This window comes from Silurus aristotelis (genome assembly GCF_946808225.1).
Source record: "Silurus aristotelis genome assembly, chromosome: 2".
Taxonomy (NCBI): Eukaryota; Metazoa; Chordata; class Actinopteri; order Siluriformes; family Siluridae; genus Silurus; species Silurus aristotelis.
The window spans coordinates 18,739,667-18,760,866 of NC_139575.1; the positions used below are offsets into that span (position 1 = coordinate 18,739,667).

Consider the following 21,200-nt stretch of genomic DNA (forward strand, 5'->3'; position numbering starts at 1 on the left):
CTATGATATAAAGTGCCAGTTCTATAGTAAAAGAACAACAACAAAACACACACAATGCTTAAAAATTCTGTTGATGTACTTTGTTTTATTACTTCTTTTAAGTACATATAGATTATTATAGATTTCTGAATGAAATTCCTTTTATTAAACACCATTTACCAGATTGTAGTTTTTTACTTAAAAAATGACCGGAAGAGCAATCCAAATCAAAACAGTATTTGATTTCAGTATATTTGACCACCCTTTGCCAAAGGAACAAGGTAGGTAGGTTTTTATCAAACATGTTGGAGAACTAACCACAGATCTAATGTTGATGTAGGCTGACTACCTTCTGTCTCTTCATGTAATCCCAGACAGACTCGTTCAAATCAGGGCTTTGTGGGAGCTAAACCATCACCTCAAGGATTTCTTGAGATTAATTAATATCTAATGATATTTGTGAATTGTAAGGTGCTATTGAATGAAATTAGTTCTGAAAAAAGAAAATCAGATACCTAAAAGATAACTGCAGCATGCCAGATGCAATGCATGACTTCAGCAATTAAAAGGGCGTTTCTGCTTGTCTGTACTCTACTCGCTGTACTATGTAGCAAATTGCATAATAAATTCTTTCCATAGAAAGGAGTGGCATTTTGCTGGTTATATAAAGAAACGATGACTTTATGACAAACAGATTCAAACATCAAGAACAGCACTAATGGAGGGTGAGCTTCTACTATTCTGTATATGAACATTTAATTGTATTTTGCTTTTGTCACATGATTTACATTTATGGCATTCATCATGATGCATTATACATTCATTATTTATGAGTTAAGATTATGCAATATAATATATTTTTTTTAAATCTTAAAAATGTTTTGAAAATCATAATCATATGTCTGTTTTTAATATTCTGTTGTTTATGTGTGAGCAGGTTTGAAACTTGTGCATGCTAGCCTGGAGGAAGCTCAGAACCATGTGTGGCACAAGACAGAAGAGCTAAAATCCTCTTCTCTCATAGTAAGGAGGGGGCAGAATTTTAGACTCACTCTGAGCTTTAACAGACCATATATGTCAAACAAACATGAACTTGTGCTGAAAATACAACTAGGTATGAATCTACATCGTTTGGCTTTATGACTTATCCTTATTGTAGTCCTGCTTCCTTCATCTTGCCATTCATACACTTTTTATGTTGATGTTACAATTTGGCCAAATTATATTTAGACAGGAAAGACTGGGGGTTCCAAATATCGATTGATTATAAAACACCTATTTGACATTATTGATAAAATTAGTGTCAAGCTTAATGATTCAGAGCTAATACCATATAGCAATAAAAAAGAGGTCAATTTATTACTTTCTATATATACAATTAGGGCTGTCAAAATTAAGGCGTTAGTAATGCATTAACGCAAATTCATTTTAATTGCATTTAAGATGTGATTAATGCATTGTGCATTTAAATAAATTAATATATATGAAGGCAAAATTAAAACCTTCAACGCAACACATTTATAAGTTGCGATTAATCCCGATTTAACTCATGACAATGATGCAAAAATAATGAGAATAAAGTACTCTTTCTTAAAGGTCTACCCTACTGTTTTTTCAATCTATAGCCTTCCTGTTTTTTATTTTTCCCTGCAGACGGCCTTTACTGTGATGTTCCCATCACGTCCTCAAAAAACAAATCTCAGTCCCAGTGGTCTGCCTACGTTCAGCAGGGCAGGCTAGACCCCAGTACCCCTCACAATACTTCGGTGTGTGTCTACAGTCCGCCCACTGCTATAGTCGGAGTGTATCAGCTCCATCTGTTGGTCAAGTCTAGCTATGGGTCTTACAACTGCAAAATTGGAAAGTTCACCCTCCTCTGTAATCCTTGGTGTGCAGGTGAGTTTGAGATTTTTAAAGTTTTAAACATTTTATCCAATACATATGCAGTTGCACTACACAGTACACTAAACCATTCTGCTCCTACACAATAAAACTTTTCTGTTTCAAATCATAAGTTTATATAAGTTGCGGTTGAAGGGAGAAGAGGTGATGAAGGTGGAGGAGTTTAGGTACCTGGGGTCAACAGTGCAGAGTAATGGAGAGTGTGTTAGAGAAGTGAAGAAAAGAGTGCAGGCAGGGTGGAGTGGGTGGAGAAGAGTGGCAGGAGTAATTGGTGATAGAAGAGTATCTGCAAGAGTAAAAGAGAAAGTTTATATTATTGTGGTAAGACCTACGATGTTGTATGGTTTAAAAACAGTGTCATTGAGTAAAAGACAGGAGGTGGAGCTGGAGGTAGCAGAGCTGAAGATGTTCATTGGGAGTGTTGAGGATGGACAGGATTATAAATGAGTTTATGAGAGGGACCGCGCATGTAGGCCGTTTTGGAGACAAGGTGAGGGAGGCTGAGATGGTTTGGACATGTGTAGAGGAGGAACATGGGGTATAATGGTAGGGGAATGCAGAGGATGGAGCCACCAGGAAGAAGGAAAAGAGGAAGACCAAGGAGGAGATTGATGAAAGTGGTGAGGGAAGACATGCAGGTAGTTGGTTTGAAAGAGGCAGATGTAGAGAACAGGGGGGTATGGAGATGAATGATCCGCTGTGGCTACCCCTAATTGGAAAAGCCAAAAAGAGAAAAAGATCATAATTTTATATAAGTTGCGAACCTGCTTCAAGATACTTAACTTTGTGTGTGTGTGTGTGTGTGTGTGTGTGTGTTTGTGTTTGTGTTTGTACTTTTTAGCTGATTCTGTCTACCTGCCTAAAGAAAATCAGAGGGAAGAGTATGTGAGAAATGACTTCGGCCTACTGTACCAGGGCACAGCCAAAAACATCATCTTCAGGCCATGGGGCTTTGATCTGGTGAGAGCAATCTCAGTGTGATACTTTAAGAAATGATACAGAATAAGTTTGACCTTTGGAGATTTTCCAATGTACTCTAATATGTTTTTAAAAGAAACTTCACATTGATACTGATGGATCAATGTAGAAGAAAATTTTATTCTATAACCAAATCACAATGTAATACCTGCGTGTGTGTATGTATGTATGTATATATATATATATATATATATATATATATATATATATATATATATATATATATATATATATATATATATATATACAGTGAGAAAAAAAGTATTTGAACACGCTGCTATTTTGCAAGTTCTCCCACTTAGAAATCATGGAGGGGTCTGAAATTGTCAGCGTAGGTACATGTCCACTGTGAGAGACATAATCTAAAAAAAATTAAATCCAGAAATCACAAAGTATCATTTTTTAACTATTTATTTGTATGATACAGCTGCAAATAAGTATTTGAACACCTGAGAAAGTCAATGTTAATATTTGGTACAGTAGCCTTTGTTTGCAATTACAGAGGTCAAACGTTTCCTGTAGTTTTTCACCAGGTTTGCACACACTGCAGGAGGGATTTTGGCCCACTCCTCCACACAGATCTTCTCTAGATCAGTCAGGTTTCTGGCCTGTCACTGAGAAACACGGAGTTTGAGCTCCCTCCAAAGATTCTCTATTGGGTTTAGGTCTGAAGACTGGCTAGGCCATGCCAGAACCTTGAAATGCTTCTTACAGAGCCACTCCTTGGTTATACTGGCTGTGTGCTTCGGGTCATTGTCATGTTGGAAGACCCAGCCTCGACCCATCTTCAATGCTCTAACTGAGGGAAGGAGGTTGTTCCCCAAAATCTCGCAATACATAGCCCTGGTCATCCTCTCCTTAATACAGTGCAGCCCTGTCCCATGTGCAGAAGAACACCCCCAAAGCATGATGCTACCACCCCCATGCTTTACAGTAGGGATGGTGTTCTTGGGATGGTACTCATCATTCTTCTTTCTCCAAACACGTTTAGTGGAATTATGACCCAAAAGTTCTATTTTGGTCTCATATGACTTTCTCCCATGACTCCTCTGGATCATCCAAATGGTCATTGGCAAACTTAAGACGTGCCTGGACATGTGCTGGTTTAAGCAGGGGAACCTTCCGTGCCATGCATGATTTCAAACCATGACGTCTTAGTGTATTACCAACAGTAACCTTGGAAACGGTGGTCCCAGCTCTTTTCAGGTCATTGACCAGCTCCTCCCATGTAGTTCTGGGCTGATTTCTCACCTTCCTTAGGATCATTGAGACCCCACGGGGTGAGATCTTGCATGGAGCCCCAGTCCGAGGGAGATTGAGAGTCATGTTTAGCTTCTTTCATTTTCTAATGATTGCTCCAACAGTGGACCTTTTTTCACCAAGCTGCTTGGCAATTTCCCCGTAGCCCTTTCCAGCCTTGTGGAGGTGTACAATTTTGTCTCTAGTGTCTTTAGACAGCTCTTTGGTCTTGGCCATGTTAGCAGTTGGATTTTTACTGATTGTATGGGGTGGACAGGTGTCTTTATGCAGCTAACGATCTCAAACAGGTGCATCTAATTTAGAATAATAAATGTAGTGGAGGTGGACATTTTAAAGGCAGACTAACAAGTCTAGTCAGAATTCTAGCTGATAGACAGGTGTTCAAATACTTATTTGCAGCTGTATCATACAAATAAATAGTTTAAAAATCATATATATTGTGATTTCAGGATTTTTTTTTTTTAGATTATGTCTCTCACAGTGGACATGCATCTACGATGACAAGTTCAGACCCCTCCATGATTTTTAAGTGGAAGAACTTGCAAAATAGCAGGGTGTTCAAATACTTATTTTCCTCACTGTGTATATATATATATATATATATATATATATATATATATATATATATATATATATATATATATATATATATATATATTTAAATGCCACTAATGTAACTAATAACGTGCGATTAATGCAGACATTTCTGTTTGACCATTTTCATTAAAAATATAAACAAAAATAATTAAATAATATAATTATAAAAGAAATTAAAACCTTCAACGCAACACACGTTTTCACATTCATGTGCATCACAGACATAAAAAATATATGTATATAAAGCTCAAAATGCCTACTTTTAATAATTCACATCGAAAACTAATATTCTCTGATTATGTACTACACATAAAAGTAAGAAGAGGTATAGTTTCTACGGTATCACCTCGTTACCCGTTTGCGTGGTAACATAGCAAAAGTTCAGCTTGTTGTCATGATGATTTATGTAATTTAAAACACCATAATTACTTTATTTACAAGAATATTTTGTCTTCATGCTTTATGTTGAGTCTGGTTTCACTACTAATAAACAATAATAGTAAAATAATTTAATACATTTGCATAAAGCATCTACATTAGTCCATGACCATTTTGATTAGAGTAATAAAAACTTGAAAAGTATTGATTTAAGGTGCATTTAGAACAGATAAATATGTGAGTTTAAGTTGTGTCTAATTAAAATAAGATTGTGATTAGTTAACTCATGACAATCGTGCGATTAATCACGATTAAATATTTTAATCTATTGACAGCCCTATAATATATATGTGTGTGTGTGTGTGTGTGTGTGTGTGTGTGTGTGCAAAATATTAAAACATCTGGTCACATGGTCAAATTTTGGATTGTGAACTATATATAAAACTGAAATTGATGTCTTTATCACATTTTAAAGTGTGTTAATAATTACCCCTAAAAACCAGCATGCCTCTCTTCATATATACTATAATTAATCTGTTTTATATATGTAAAACATTATGGAACAATGTTAAAGAATTCTAAATTTTTAGCAGAAATTAGTTATTTAATTAATTGCCAGCATCATATATAATCTTTTCTACATTTAAGCACAGGCTTCATCGTCATCTCTTTGTTTCACTGATCTCTGTTGAACTGTCGGCTCCAAAAGACTCAAGCATGCAGCATTTGACCGAGATCAGAGTGCAGAAAGATATCATTTTCCAGCTCTGTGTAATTTAGACTAGGGAAAGAAGGGAAAAAGCAATATGGATGCCTTCATGTTTGTCTTTTGTTGGCAACAAACTAGACAGCTTACTGTGATGAGAGATGTTTACTTTTTCAAATAAAATAAATTCTCTACACAGCAATCTATATATTTAACAACTCAATATATTGTTTGATCCAAAGCGAATACTAAATCTATTTAAAGCAATTACCAAGTAATTAATTTATTGCTATTGACATCTGTGTTGTGTTGATGTCAGTTGTTGAACTCAAAGAAATTAAGAGCTGAGGAGATCACTTTGAGTTCCTGAGGAGAAAACAATTCAGATACATGGAAGATTTTCTTTGTTTTTTCCTGGTCGGAGGTCAGGAATTACAAGTTACAGCCTGTAGTTATATGGTATTTAATTAATTCACTCACTAGTTCAGACTTTTTTGTGTGTCTTTTTATTAGGTCATATGTAATCATATTCAAATATGTGTGCTGTCATCTGTAAATCTGTAAACTGTTCACTGTTTCATTATTAACTAACTTATTATGAATGTTTTCAGTATGATAGTGGTATCCTGGAGATCTGTATGATGGTGTTGCAGGTGAGCAATGAACACAAGAAAAACTGGAAGAGCGATTATGTTAATCGATCTGACCCTGTTTACATCAGCAGAGTCGTCTCAGCTATGGTGAGCAACTTCTCACTGTCCTCTCCTTCCTCTCAATCCCGTGTCTCAGCTTCTTTCTTGTGTACTGATAGTGGGGTTGTTTTTGAGCAGATAAATAATAATGATGACTGTGGCGTGCTGCAAGGAAATTGGTCAGAGGATTACAGCAGTGGCCTTAACCCATCAGAGTGGACAGACAGTGGAAGCATTCTGAAACAGTGGGCCAAATCTGGCTTTAGTCCTGTCAAATATGGACAGTGTTGGGTTTTTGCTGCTGTCATGTGCACAGGTACCGAGCAATACTGTATAAGCTTTCAGTGCTGATAAAAAAGATGACAGGATTTTGCTTTTTAGAGAACAATTCATTCTTAAAAACTGTCTTAATTAGTATTGAGAGTCCTGGGAATCCCGACTCGAGTGGTCACCAACTATAACTCAGCTCATGACACTAATGGGAACCTGGTGATCGAGGAGTATTACACTGAGAAAGGAGAAAAACTGACTCAAAATCGTGACAGCATCTGGTGAGTTGTGTGTTAGTGGTGCTACTGGTAAAATTATTACTTACTTCTTTCTATGGGCAGTTAATATATAGCCTTATTATTATGATTTTATTTATTATAAAAGACTAAACTTGGAAACAGTGTTAACCCCAGTTATATCATCCTTGCAGGAACTTTCATGTGTGGGTGGAGTGTTGGATGAAGAGGGGAGATCTTGGACCAGTATTTGATGGCTGGCAGGTGCTTGATCCCACTCCACAGGAGAGAAGTGGAGGTCAGTCAAATATTTTTAGCTGAAGCATATCCTGAATCTCTGGAATCATTTATATTCAGTAGGAGATATTTTTCGTACTGTACAGACTGGTATAGTGATTTAATTACATGAGTAATAAATGCTGAATTACCCATCCCATGTCCACCCCCATCACAGGAGTATACAGGTGTGGTCCTGCACCAGTAAAAGCCATTCGGGAGTGTCAGCTCAACATAGACTATGATGTGCAATTCATCTATGCTGAAGTTAATGCTGATGTACGTGTTTGCATTGTGCGCCAAAAACAAGTATTAAGCTGCACCACTGAGACAGACAGAGTGGGTGTACTAATATGCACTAAGAGCCTGGGATCCAACCGACCAGAGGATATCACTTCTACCTACAAAAACAAAAAAGGTTAAATAAAAGGAATAGGGGGGGGGTATTTTAATTATTACATTTCCTTTATTTGTACTGTATTTCTAAATAGCTAAATTGTGTTTTCATTCATCAATGCAGCCCTACGGTCATCTCTCCGCACAGCAAGTCCAAGTAAGTCTATTCAGTATGTAAGACAATATTAACCAATATTTTATTTTATATTTTATATTCATGACAACATATACTAAAATTAATATTAAATTATATTAGGCCTTATTTAATATTGAATATTTTGCTTCTGACAACACCCACTGTAAATTCTGTCATTTAATGCTATTGTTTTTATGATACTAAAAATGACTGTTAATTTTTCATCAATGATATGGCTAATTGCTGTTTTTGATGTCTTTTTTTTTTTTTCGTCTCCTTGTACATAGGATCAGTAAAAGGTCTTTCTTTAGAACTAAACCACATCAAAGCTCCTGTGGTTGGAGAAACTATCTGCTTCTCGGTCACTGTGACTAATCATAGCAGTGTTCTGAAGACAGTAAAAGAATATGTCAATGCTCAGGCAAAGAGCTATGACCGCAGACCATCTGACACCTTCTGGGAGGCTGATAACATCATCCGGCTTGCTCCACATAAAAGTATGTGTTTATGCAAGTGTAAAATTAATTTGGGATGATTTCTAAAAATTTGAGCAGAATTGAATGTAATTTATGAGTATAAGGTATCATTGTTTAAAAAGTCCAAATACTGTAGTTCAGTAAACTGGTTTATCTGTAATAAGTTTAGAATGAGGGAAAGTATTCCCCAAACCATACACAACTTTTGTCTTAATGTGAAAAGAATGTCACTTATAATCCACGATCAGTTCTGGCTCTTTTTGGCAATGTCATGCATTCATTTCAAGACTATTTTGCAATAGTACCCAGGAAATCTGATAAAACTGTGTAATTTTGTAATATATTTATATTCTTTAATTATAATTAATCCATATTATCATGTTATCTATATTTTAATATATCTTTTCTGTTTCTTTTTTTCTCAGGTGAAGTGCTTCAGCACCAGATCCCATACAGTCAGTATTCAGCACTGGGGAATGAGCAGCTAATAAATCTGGCAGCAGTTGTAATAGATTTGGGCACTCAGGAGAGAATATTGGCTTCTGAAGAGTTTAACATTACTAGCCCAATCATTAACATACAGGTAAGAGATCCAGGCTAAGAACATGCGGAGAGAAAAGAGGGAAAATATATATATATATATATACTGCACAAATCTGATTTTATAAACAAAATGGATTTAAAAATAAAGGTTATTCTTTAAAATCCATTAAGCATTGTCAAACAGCATTAGAGTTAAGGTTAAATGTTTAATGTTTACTTGAAAAATTGTTGAAAGCCATGTTCACTTGTATTAATATCACGGTTGGTATTGTCCAGGTTGCAGATGAGGACACCATCATTGCCCACAGACCACAGGTTGCTATGGTGACATTCACCAATCCGTTCTCTGTGGCAGTGAAAGGCATGTTGACTGTAGCCGGTTCAGGCTTGCTGGAGGACAAAGTGCTTATCAAGTACGGGAAAAGCTTTACAGTTCATTCGCAGTTTACCGCAGTTCAATCTAACCTCATTCCCTTTTGCACTGATTACATGATTTCTAGAATGTGTTGCAATAATGAGATCATACCATGTCTTTGGAACAAGCAGGTGAAAGTGCTTTTCACCCCACTATCTGACTTTGAATATTGTAACAGTATAGTTTTAGAAGGTTATACTTTAATCTTGTTTGAGTTAGTTAAGCTGGAATAGAAGCTAAAGCAGTGCGAGTCAGCACAGTGCAATTTCATTAATGAGTCTGTGCATTCTTTCTTTACTGGTCACACAGCAAAGAGAAAGAGCAACAAAAAAAGCACTGTTCCAGTGTTTGAAGAATCTTGACGTCAAATTCCACCCACTAAATAACTGAACAGTACATGCCTAAACTGGGTGGGGTGACTTCTTGGTAACCTGGAAACCTTTTGTCTTGTTATCTTCACTATTAGCTAAATTCTAGTCTTTCTACAGGGGAGATGGTTTGTGAACTACTGTCTGTACAGTATGTAATGTAGATAAGCAGATCAAGCAGGATACTTGTACTGAACAGAGTTCATGTATTGTGTGTATGTATGTACACAGAATCATGTTAAAGAAAGCATAAATGGTGCATTCTACGTGTAATAACTTTTAAACCTTGTGTATTCTGTGTTTGTGTGTATGATCTCTGCCAGTTACCTGTGTATTGATTTTCTTCCAAAACTGGAAGAACTATATCTACCAAATTGGAAATAATTATATTATGGACACTGATATAGTAAGTATACTTATGTATAGTAAGTTCAGTGAGTTCATGTCTAAGCTGTCTTTCTCTTCTTCCCTGCTACAGTGTGGCACTTCTGCAGCCCAGGGAGACCATGAACACAATGGTAGGCTTTACACCAAAAATAGTAGGAGTGAAAATGCTGCATGCAAGCTTGAGCTTGGATATCAACTGCATCGTTATCCGTGGCTTCAGAACCATTACGGCCCGACCAGCATGAAAGGGAAAATCAAGAACCAAGTAGTAGAGTCACCGATTGTAAGATGGTCATCTAATGGAATTGTAACTATACATTACGAATTTAACAAGAAATTGTGCAGTTGTGAAATTGTATTGTTTTATTTTTATTTATTTATTTGTTGCCATGTATTATTTTCACTTTACTGATAATGAACTGATGTAAGTGTATCTATTGCCAGCATTTGTTAAACTATTATTTCAGCTTTGTGTCACATTTATATTTTGTTGTTGGTTGATATTTAATCCTAATAAATTACCATTTTTTTTATTCTCTGTGTCTCTATAATATTACTCAATGGCCAGAAACAGACATACAAATAAAAATGTAATACACAACTAATACAAAAATACCTCTTTCAAATCCTCTTTAATTACCCATAACTTAAAAAAAAACCTAACACTTCTGCTGTTCTTTACTTAAACACTGTTGTACTTTACTTAAACAATAGAAAATAGTTTATAGAAAGATTGGGCCTTTAGACAGCATTGGTTCTTAATTAACCAGCACAGTCCCAATAAACACAAGCGTACACACCGAAGTGAATTTATAAAGTACATGAACCTACATGCACCCACCTACAAAACTCTTGCCCAAATACAAAACCAAGTCTAATTTTATTAGCTGCCATGTTTAGAAAGCTAAAGTATCATTAATAAGATAAGGTCATCACTAGACCATTGCAGGTTAACAGCTGTAGAATAATGGGCAACGATATACAAGCAATATGAGTAGATTTCACTGTTTGTAGTTTGGGCTCTGGTGTTTTGGTTCTGGACACCTTAACACATGTATGCATATCTGGATTAAGGTTTGAGGATAACAACATATTTTCAATTGCCCTGCCATTAAATTACATCCTATCCAGGGTGCATTCCCGCTTTGCACTGGTCGATCTGCTCCAGATTTGACATAAATCTGTGTCTGAACAGTAACTGAAAATGAATGAAGGAATGACTGCTCGAAGCAGCAGATCATTATTAACAGCATATTGACCCTGTTAGTTCTTTAACCATTGTGGAAAATAAATTCAAGATTGTGAGAATGGGAGCTGTAAGAATGAACCGCTTTACCCATAGTCTCAGCCAAATTCCCCCCCTACTCTCTAAGGTAATGCTTTTGTGTGTGTGTGTGTGTGTGTGTGTGTGCGTGTGTGTGTTTGTGTGTTATGTTCTGTTGGCAAGAGATGCAGCTATTATTGATTGGTAGCCGGATAATGAAAAGAGCACAGTTCAGTGCACATTGCAGTTTCTTTCCCTTCCTTCACTAAATCTGTCACATTCCCTTATGCCATGAACTAGATAGTCACTGATGAATGTCACTCATCTCCAGATCAGCATTGCCTAACAGAGCATTACTGTAATGAACCTTCAGGGAAGTGTATTTGCGGATCTTGTTTACCATGAATTCCCAATGGACTTACGAATACACTTGTTTTACCTGCAAGTATGAATAATATTGCATATAAGAAAGCTTAAGGTCATAGCCTTGAGACTGAAACAGGAGAAATATTAGCATTTCTCTAAACATAATACATAAATATTGTGTATGCAGAGAGGTATGCAGTGCAAAGGTGTGCAAAAGAGAAACAGTAAAAAATAAATGTATGTTACGGTGGCCGAGAAGTGCAAAACATGTTAACAAATCCGAAAACAAAATAACAACTGCAAAAACAAAACAACAAACCGAAAACAAAATAACAAATGCAAAACCACAATAACAATTTCCGAAAACAAATAAACAAATCCGAAAAGAAAACAACAAATACAAAACCAAAATAACAAATGCAAAAACAAATGAACAAATTAAAAACCAAAATAACAAATCTGAAAACAAATGAACAGATCCAAAAACAAAATAAGAAATCCAAAAACACATTAACAAATGCGAAAACACAACGACAATTCAGACAAGGTGGGTATCGTTTGTGAATGGAACACTTACCGATTATTGGAGGAGACACCTGTCATTCAAGATATACAGGTGAAAAATCTTATAACTATTTTTTATTTCGATTAGTGCACCTTTGAATATAAGAAAATAACAGAAGTAAACAGAAGTAAAGCTACTTTCAATTCAAAGCTACTTTGAGGAAGGACGTTCATATGCAGTGATGTTGGAGATGCTGCAGTATATCATAACGTAAAGATTTAGTTTGTACACTTTTACACATACGTTCCAACTTTCTCTGCTGCAGATTGTTGGACTTTAGATGATTTATGGTCTGATATCCATAACTGGCTTTACCCAAAGGTTCCCCATCTAAGAAATTTCACTGTGAAGGACATTATCTTTGGACTTGTAATGAACAATAACAAAGACGACGTTCTTGTTAATAATTTACTTATGATAGAAAAATTTGTTATACAAAATCTAAATACTTGATAGTGAAACCAACGTTTTTTGCATTTTATAATGAGTTTATTTCTTTCACAAAAGCCAAATGCAATTAATCTTTTGTCCTTTATAGGAAAATATGATTTACAGAATAAACCATAGCCCTGTTTATTTTTATCTTTTTTTATTTAATTTGATTATTAGTATTAGTATTATACATTTTATTTATCTATTATTTATCTATCTTTTACCTCTTTCCCCTTAATATATGTGTATATATTTGTATTTATATGCAACTGCTCTGTGTATTGTAATGTAAATTGTACCCACGTTGTTTGTATATGGCTAATTGCTTAATAAAAAAAAATAGTAATAAAAAAAGAAGGAAAAAAAAGACTGTTGTACTTCCTGTATATCTTGAATGACAGGTGTCTCGTCCAATGATCAGTAAGTGTTCCATTCAAAAACTATACCTACTTTTTCCGGTTTGTCTGAATTGTCTTGTGTTTTTGAATTTGTTAATGTTTCGTGCAACGATTCAGACAAACAGGAAAAGGTAGGTATAGTTTGTGAATGGAACACAGTTTCTCCTTGCTTGCCAATGTGTACTTTTGTTATTTTCTTATATTTAAAGGTGCACTAATCGAATTAAATATTAATTTAAAGTAAACTAAGAACTTTACAAATGTACAAGAACAAAGTTATAAGATTTCTTACCTGTATATCTTGAGGTTCCGGTTTGTCTGAATTTTTGTTGTTTTTTTTGGATTTTTTTTTTTTTTTTGGGGGGGGGGGGATTTGTTAATTTGTTTTTGCATTTGTTATTTTGTTTTCGGATTTGTTAGTTTGTTTTTGGATTTGCTCATTTGTTTTCGGATTTGTTAATGTGTTTTGCACTTCTCGGCCACTGTAGTATGTAGTGTAAATTCAGAGCTGCACATATACCAACAATAATCGCTAGAATCATCAAACTTCATTAACCTATTAGCCGATCGTGTATAATGCACATTTATTCAATGTAAAAAATTTATTTAATCTAATTATGCTAAATGATTATTAGAGAGACTGAGAGATCTCAGAGACTAAGATCATGTGGAGTAATCTGTAGGAGTGGTCTAGGTTTATCCAATGGCGGGCCGTGCATTTGGTACCTGGGCCTTAAGTGAGAATTTACCCGACTTAATCCACCTCTTAATACCACAATTATAGAAACCATCAATACTATACAAAAACACAATATAAAAATGCGTGGCATTACAGAAAGAGAGGATTTTTACATATGGAGGGTGAAAAACATTTTACTAAAGCAAGAAACCCAGTTAAGACCAACTCCAAACTTCTAAACTACCACCGCAACTGTGCACCTACATCATCTGGAGCAGTTTAAAATCAATATTTGTCTAATAACATGACAAAAACATAAAAATGTAAATAAAATACAACCTACTCACCGGAGATGCAGACTCATAATTTGCATCACATAGAGATGGCAGCACATAGAGATTGAAATCTGATTGAACAAAAAAATTTACATCCACATACTGGAAGCACTACGAAATGAAGAGAATAAACTGTTGGGAATAAATTAATACAATTTCATGGAACAAATATTATAATTTTGTTGTAAATGTAGGTCAGTGCTTCTGATAGTGTTTAGGCCAGCAGAGAAGGCTTTGCTGGCCATGACCGCCCACCACTGGGTTTATCTATGCACACACATTTAATGTATTATAAGGCAGAATACAAGAGAGTGAAAGCATTTATTATTCACACACCAGTATGAAGCCATAAATATACTAGTTCCAGGAAGTGGTCGGCTGCTTTTTATGATAGCGGTCTTTATGTGTCATGCTATAAAAATAATATGTGCCAAGGACATTTTTCCCCCTAAGGAAGCTGAGAAAAGGGAAATCATCTATTTATCTTTGCCTAATGGAGGTGTCATGTTTTTTCTTGCACCATCTAAAATACTTTCTTTTGTATTCCAACGTCTCTGCATTCATGCCACACTTCCCGTATCCATCTGTCAGGGAAGAGAAGTTTTGGAAAAATTAAGAACAAAATGCATAGCACCATGATGTTGTGCCAAATGTAAAAAAATTATAAACCTTTCTGTCTGATATTATTGAAACATTTAATAGCAATTCATTAAAACTGCATGTTAATTGTTGAATATAGCAGACAGTGAGCACATTCCCAAGCATCTCCACTATATGATTATAGATGTTTTATGAAGAGCTGCTCTCAATAATCTGCAGGTCAGCTCTTTTCCAAAAACAATCTTTGATTTAGTATTATATACTCTAAAATACAATGCGCATTATCCATCAAACTCTCTCAAAAGGTCGCTGTGATATGCGTCAAAGTGAGAAGACTGGTGCAGATTCAGAAAAATGGCTTTCTTTCTCTGTTGGCTTATGTTCCTTTGAATGATTCTCTTTAAACGAGTTTTCAGAGTGTGCACTGATTCATGAAGTGAATGACTGGAATATAGAGGAAAGTTTTCATAAAGTCAAATGGACTCTAAGCTGCTTTGCTATTTCTCATTCAAATCATTTGCTTTATAAAAACAGATATTAAAGACTGTCAAAGAGAATGAGTTACATCAGGAATCGAGACTCAGTAATGTCCAATGCAGTTAAAAGTAAGCTCTATTAAATAATTTATCTATATGATTATGATTATATATATATATATATATATATAAGTAAGGAAAAAAGCACAAAAGTTTCCTTTATGTTAAATATATGAGGTCCATTAGGGAAATTGTAAACTCCATAAAAGAAATGTAGAATGTGTGTTATTAGAAAGTTCCTCTCCTTGTAGAAATATTTACTCTGAATTAAATAAATCCACAGCTTCCATGAAACAAGTTTCCAGAGTGATACCAACATGTTTCAACGGGACATGTGTGACTGCCAATAAAACTGGTTTGTTATATTCTGATGAAATGAAATGTATGAAATGTTGAATGCTGATGTTAGTGCTTCATGTCCATGCAGACAACTACACTAACAGTCCCATGCTTCAAGATGATTACTGTAGGATGTAGGCATTAAAATCCATAAGCCATAAAACCACACAAACTTGGCCACCAAAGACTTTAACTGCCATTACCTCATTTAAGTTCACCTGATTATTGATGACAGTCATCTGTACTCATTTATATACTTGTTATAAGGAGCCTCTTATCCTTTTATAAACTGCTGTGTTTATGCTCAGGGCTTGTTACCTGTCATTTCAAAGCCTTCTGCCTCATTATTGTCTACTTGATTTATGAACCTGTTAATTGGCTTCAGGTTGCAGGTTTGTAGTATTTGCCAAGTTCATGCTCATGTTGCCAAGTTCATGTTGCATATCACCTTAACCTTGCTTGTTCAATGTTAGTGATTTTGACTGAAAATCTCGATTCTAATCAATTCTAATGAATTATAGTGTCTTACCCTACATTTGTGTCTGTGGCTGTATATCTGCCACTATGACACTGGATATAGCTGCTATTGTGTTTTTACTTACATATGTTATATCTCATGTAGTCTGGCCATAGAATCGGGTCCAGGCCAGCATCAAATCAAACATTAGATAAGCATTGATTTTAGTGTTGCAGTCCTGTGAGATGTGAGACTGCACTCTACAGCAGTCTCTGTACACTGTAGACCTGGTATGAACTCTTGTTTGTGTAAAGGTATTGAGTAGAAGGTACTGCAGACTGTTTTAATATTATTTTTTGCAAGTTCAAACCGGCTGAAGGAAACAAGGTAGTGCACTGTATTTGACTGGAGAGTTAAGGACCTAAGGGCTTGATTGAAGACTGATATGAGGACCCATTTAAGATCTGAATACAATGTTCTCTTGAGGATCTTATTAATGTGTTGAGGGCCAAGTTGAGGACTTGATAGACAGCTGAATTGAGTGAGGACTGGGTGCAAGTGTATCTTGCACTGATTTGAGGGAACAGTTAAGAGCTGATATGAGCAATGCATTAAAGATTGTCTTGAGAGTTGATTTTAGAGTTGGTTTGAATACTAAACTGTAGGCTGATATAAAATTGGGTTTACGTTAAACATTGGTGTTTGATCAAAGCAGACTCATACCAGTGCATACCATTGTAGAAAGGTATTTTTGAGTAAACAACCAAATTCAGCAGGTTTCCATCACCAAGCAGAAGGAAGGGTGATTTGCTTTCAATTACAAATATAACTGAAAATGATCCTTTTTAACATCATTCCTATATTAAAAAAGACAATGTGTGCTCTCCAGGCCTGAGTGTTGTAGCATAATTGCTAAACTTTGTCATGTTCTACTTGCATTAGGCGTTATTCATCTAGCTGGATACAAACGTATTTAATCTGGACAATATTCATATGCTACTAATGCTCCAGAGTATGAATACATTAACACATAATTAAACAAGCTTATCTATACCTGGGAATTTCATGGATTATTGCATGTTTATATATTGGCAATAATGTCGAGTTAAAATCACGTTTACAGCAGTTATCATTCATTAATGTATATATAAATATGTTAAGACAAGAAAAGATAATCTATCAATTCATTCATTATAACAAAAGAAATGCTGTATATAAACTGAGGACAAGCCGGTTTGTCTGCACATAGTCATAAGCCATAAACAAAAAAAAGATTAAGGTGACGCTTATGAGTGAAAGACTGTTTGTCTTGATTTTTTTTGGGAGAATGAAATATGGATTATGAATCAATTCTGCTTGCAGTGGCATCTTCTGTTATGTATGCAATGATTCCAGTGCATCAGCCGAAACTATTTTAACCAATTTAAAAAAATAGCAGTTTCCCTGTGTGACTTGCTTTGATGTGCATGATCAACAGTGTAGATTTTCTCATTTTCAACTCACTTAATTCACACTTAATGCACCTTTTCTGTTATTTATGGGGCTTTAGCTTTTCAGAAATTTTTATAAACCCAGTGGAACATTTTATTTTTTGTTGTGCATACACAAACAACGTTTCAGAGGTCTTTTCCCTCTTTTTATGCTTTTGTTCTCGATGAGTAGTTGATTGTTCATGAGTTAATTTTTACAATAATTTAAAATGTTCACACATACAGCAGATCCTGACACACAGACACATACATACACACAAATTTTATTTAGCAACCCTAAGTAAGAGCATGTTTAATATAGGATACAAATTATTACAACATTAAACATAACATTAAGCGTTTTTAGGTGTCACATCGTTGGTATTTAATTAGTTGAAATGTCATGAGGAGCAACAGTGAGGTGAATGCTTAACTGGACTTTCTGCTGCTCTTCACAGTTTTCCTAAAAGTCTGAAATAAAGCATGTCACATTCATGGTATACAAATAACTGGTTATCTGGTTATAAAAATAACAAATAAACCTGTATTTTAGAAATATATAGTTTAAAGAAATCTCTTCTCCCACAAAATATAACAATTATATTTTTCAAGTGCATTGATTATTACATAGTAACACTTTTTTTTATTTTTTTATTCTGTTATGCTCACAATTGTACTTGTAATGAAGAGGCTTGATGTAAGAGACTGTTTCAGGATAGCTATGTGTGTCTGAGCAAACATGTGTATATTTGTTTTTTATTTGTTTTCATGTTAGTGAGAATGCTCTTATTCACAATAAAAAATCTTGTCCTATCTTTATGCCTATTATTGTCATTATGCATGTCACATTATATTATTAATGTCGTCAATAAAATGTCTATTTATTTTAAATGTCCACTTATTGTTTGTCAGTTGTTACAAAAGTCTGATACACCAAGATTTAAATGCATCAATGTAAATAAAATCAGTAAAAGAAGCCCTGAAAGTGAGACCCAAGGAGAAACAGAAAAAGAAAGAAAAAAGAAAGTGCAAAACATGCAGTAATGAGATATTGATTTGGTTACTGACAGTAGGAAGTCCTGTGGTGTGACTGAAAAGGCCGACCCCATCTTTAACCCCAGTTTCTCTAATCGACTGATATTGCACTTGTCACATAGCCTTACACCCAGATTGATGAGCACAATTTAATCTCTCCTGGGAAATGCAAGGTAATGTCCTATTTGTGACATGTGCACCAAATATCTACATTTTACATAACTTTAACATGGATTACAGATTTCCATTAAAATTAAAATGGCACTAATTGATTTAAGGTTGGAGAGTTGGACATCAATTATAATATACTGAAAAGCATATACCGTATTTTTCGGACTATAAGCCGCTACTTTTTTCCCACGTTTTCAACCCCGCGGCTTATTTATGAACTTTTCCTGGGTTTTTCCAGGTTTCACAAACTTCAAGCCAAAAAACTGAACCCCATAACATTAGACCAATGAATTTTCCGAACGGAAACGAAAAAACGCACCACACCTGTGTTCTGAGCTGCACGTCATCGGGAGAAAAAACTTTTTTTTTAAACGCACAACGATGCCAAAAGATAAACTCCCGAGAGCAATAGTTGTGAAAGGAAGGAGGAAGACAGTGAATAATGACTTACTTGGTAGTCTACTGTTTAGATACAAGCCATTGTAATGTGTTGAGTCAGGGTTAAGGGAGAGCTCACTAATTCCATTTGCGACAGAAATCATATAAGCACAGACAGGTTTCCAAAACTCGTGCTTTTTTATTTTTCTTGGCAACAGCGTTACGGGTTAGTCAAAGAAACTTAGAAATGAGCATCAGAAAATAATAAGGACATATTCCTCGGTCTTGCACACATGCAGTAATAGCGGAAAAGTGCGGTGGCAGGCTATTCCCAAAATGCCGCTCTGCTCTTAACGGAGCCACAACATATTTCACCCGTTACACCGTGTAACAGACACTGTCTTTCGGTAAAGCCTGTGTAAAGTTCATTAGTTTAAGTGTAAACACACGCAGCTTATACACAGGTGCGGCTTATTTATGTTCAAAATTAAAATATTTGTCAAATTCAGTCCGGAATAGTCCGGAAATTACGGTACTTGTGCCATGGCCATTTATTAGGTTTCACTTTTCAGTGCCGTAATTCACTGAATACTGAATACATTGTTGTGATCCCTGTTTGCATCATTTTGAAAGATAACAAACATCAAGAATAGTCACATGACAAAGAGGCAGTATTAATGTATTGCTTTTTTTCATTTGCATGTGGCAAACAATCATGGTAGTTAATGGTTTAGGTAGGTGCAGAAATGAACTTCATAAGCATTAATAGATGTATGCGTGTAAGTCCACTGACCTGCATTGAATCTGATTTAAATATATAAATAGTTAAAAAAAATTCAGCACAGTGTGCAAATGATGTTTTATGTATTGTTATTTTAATTTTCAATTTTACTCTATTGTACTTACTGTGTTTTCTGCATATTGAAAAATCCTTATGTTTTAGGATGCTTCAATTTCGCTATTCATTATCTATTTTCTTTTTTTTATGCTGTATGTAACTCTTATTGTTACTCAACCTGTTTTTGCAGGTATTTTGCTTTGTTAAGAGACCATTTTCTTTGAAATTTCTATACTTAGATTGATACCATGGTTACAACATTTTGAGTGATTGCCAGTAGCAACTACCTAATCAGTGCACTCTCAGACCTCTTCCCAGACATGATAATTTTTTTTGTTTTTGTTTTTTTGGTAAAAAAGACAATATGATACACATTTGAAGCAGTTGCAAAAATAACAACCCTGTGCACTGCTCACAGCAAATGTAATTTTATTCTTTATTACAAAAGTTGTCTTTTTAACTATGTTAATGAGGGAAAAAAAGTTGATGCCTATACGTGGTGGTAGTTTGTGCATATATATAAATTTTTGTTTGTGTTTTTTGAAAATGTGCCACATGAGTATTTGGACTTGTAGGTTCGGTAAAGAGCTAGCGCTCATGGGTTTGTGCCTTTGTTGTGAAGTGACAGGGTCATGGTGCTGACTGATGGTGTGTCTTTCTGGCACAGACGGGCACGGGCTGACGGATGGCCAGTGCTACACGCTGGCACAAACACAGCTCACCAGGCAGAAATGAAGGATACTGTGGCTAATTTTAAACACTGTAATACCAAGTCGTTTGTGCCGATCTCTCTCCCTCAGCAGTAAGTGGGACACAGTTGACTGACTAAGAAAACCAAGATGCGTAACAAACCAGACTTGGGAAAGGTGTGTGGGTCCATGTTCAGGTGCATGTTAATATTGAACACAACCCAAAATGTACATCTTAAAAATTAACAAAGGTCATATGCACTAAAGCATTAAAACTTCACAGCCGGCATTATCTGGACCTGCCTGATCCATCCTAATGCTCCACTTCTGTTTGGAAACATGAAACCCTAGAATACAATATTAGAATACAATATTACTTTAATGGTTATGCTTAGAATACTTTAAACACTCTCAGTTCTGTTTGACTTTAAGTATATAGTGAGGTATATATCATAACCTGGTGTTACTCAGAAGAGGGTGGGTTCCGTTTTGAATCTGGTTGTTCTCAAGTTTACTTCCTCCTCTAATCTCGTCTCTGGCACTTTCCACAGTTACTTCTGTCATACTAAATAAGGATCTAAATCTAAAATTATATTTGGATTTCTGTAAAACTGTTTTGTGTTATGCCCACTGTATTCATTTTAATGTAACTAC

The 21,200-nt window shown here is 35.2% G+C and overlaps 1 protein-coding gene across 1 annotated transcript; it reads left to right on the top strand.

The window, feature by feature from the left end:
- Positions 1–601: 601 nt before the first annotated feature.
- On the top strand, positions 602–10,526 carry tgm5l (transglutaminase 5, like). Its single transcript, XM_083520899.1, has 14 exons — positions 602–704; positions 917–1,093; positions 1,633–1,875; positions 2,723–2,841; positions 6,412–6,540; positions 6,631–6,808; positions 6,908–7,043; positions 7,193–7,296; positions 7,453–7,692; positions 7,795–7,827; positions 8,094–8,303; positions 8,708–8,865; positions 9,102–9,238; positions 10,087–10,526. Exons 1-14 carry the CDS (start codon positions 698–700, stop codon positions 10,238–10,240), a joined length of 2,025 nt encoding a protein of 674 aa, XP_083377025.1. The 5' UTR covers positions 602–697; the 3' UTR covers positions 10,241–10,526.
- Positions 10,527–21,200: the final 10,674 nt, after the last annotated feature.

What these genes read in the sequence shown, in the direction of transcription:
- tgm5l (XM_083520899.1), top strand. An exon ending in TCTCCGCACAGCAAGTCCAA is followed by an intron (nt 7,828 to 8,093) that starts GTAAGTCTATTC and finishes CCTTGTACATAG; the next exon opens with GATCAGTAAAAGGTCTTTCT. An exon ending in CCGGCTTGCTCCACATAAAA is followed by an intron (nt 8,304 to 8,707) that starts GTATGTGTTTAT and finishes TTTTTTTCTCAG; the next exon opens with GTGAAGTGCTTCAGCACCAG.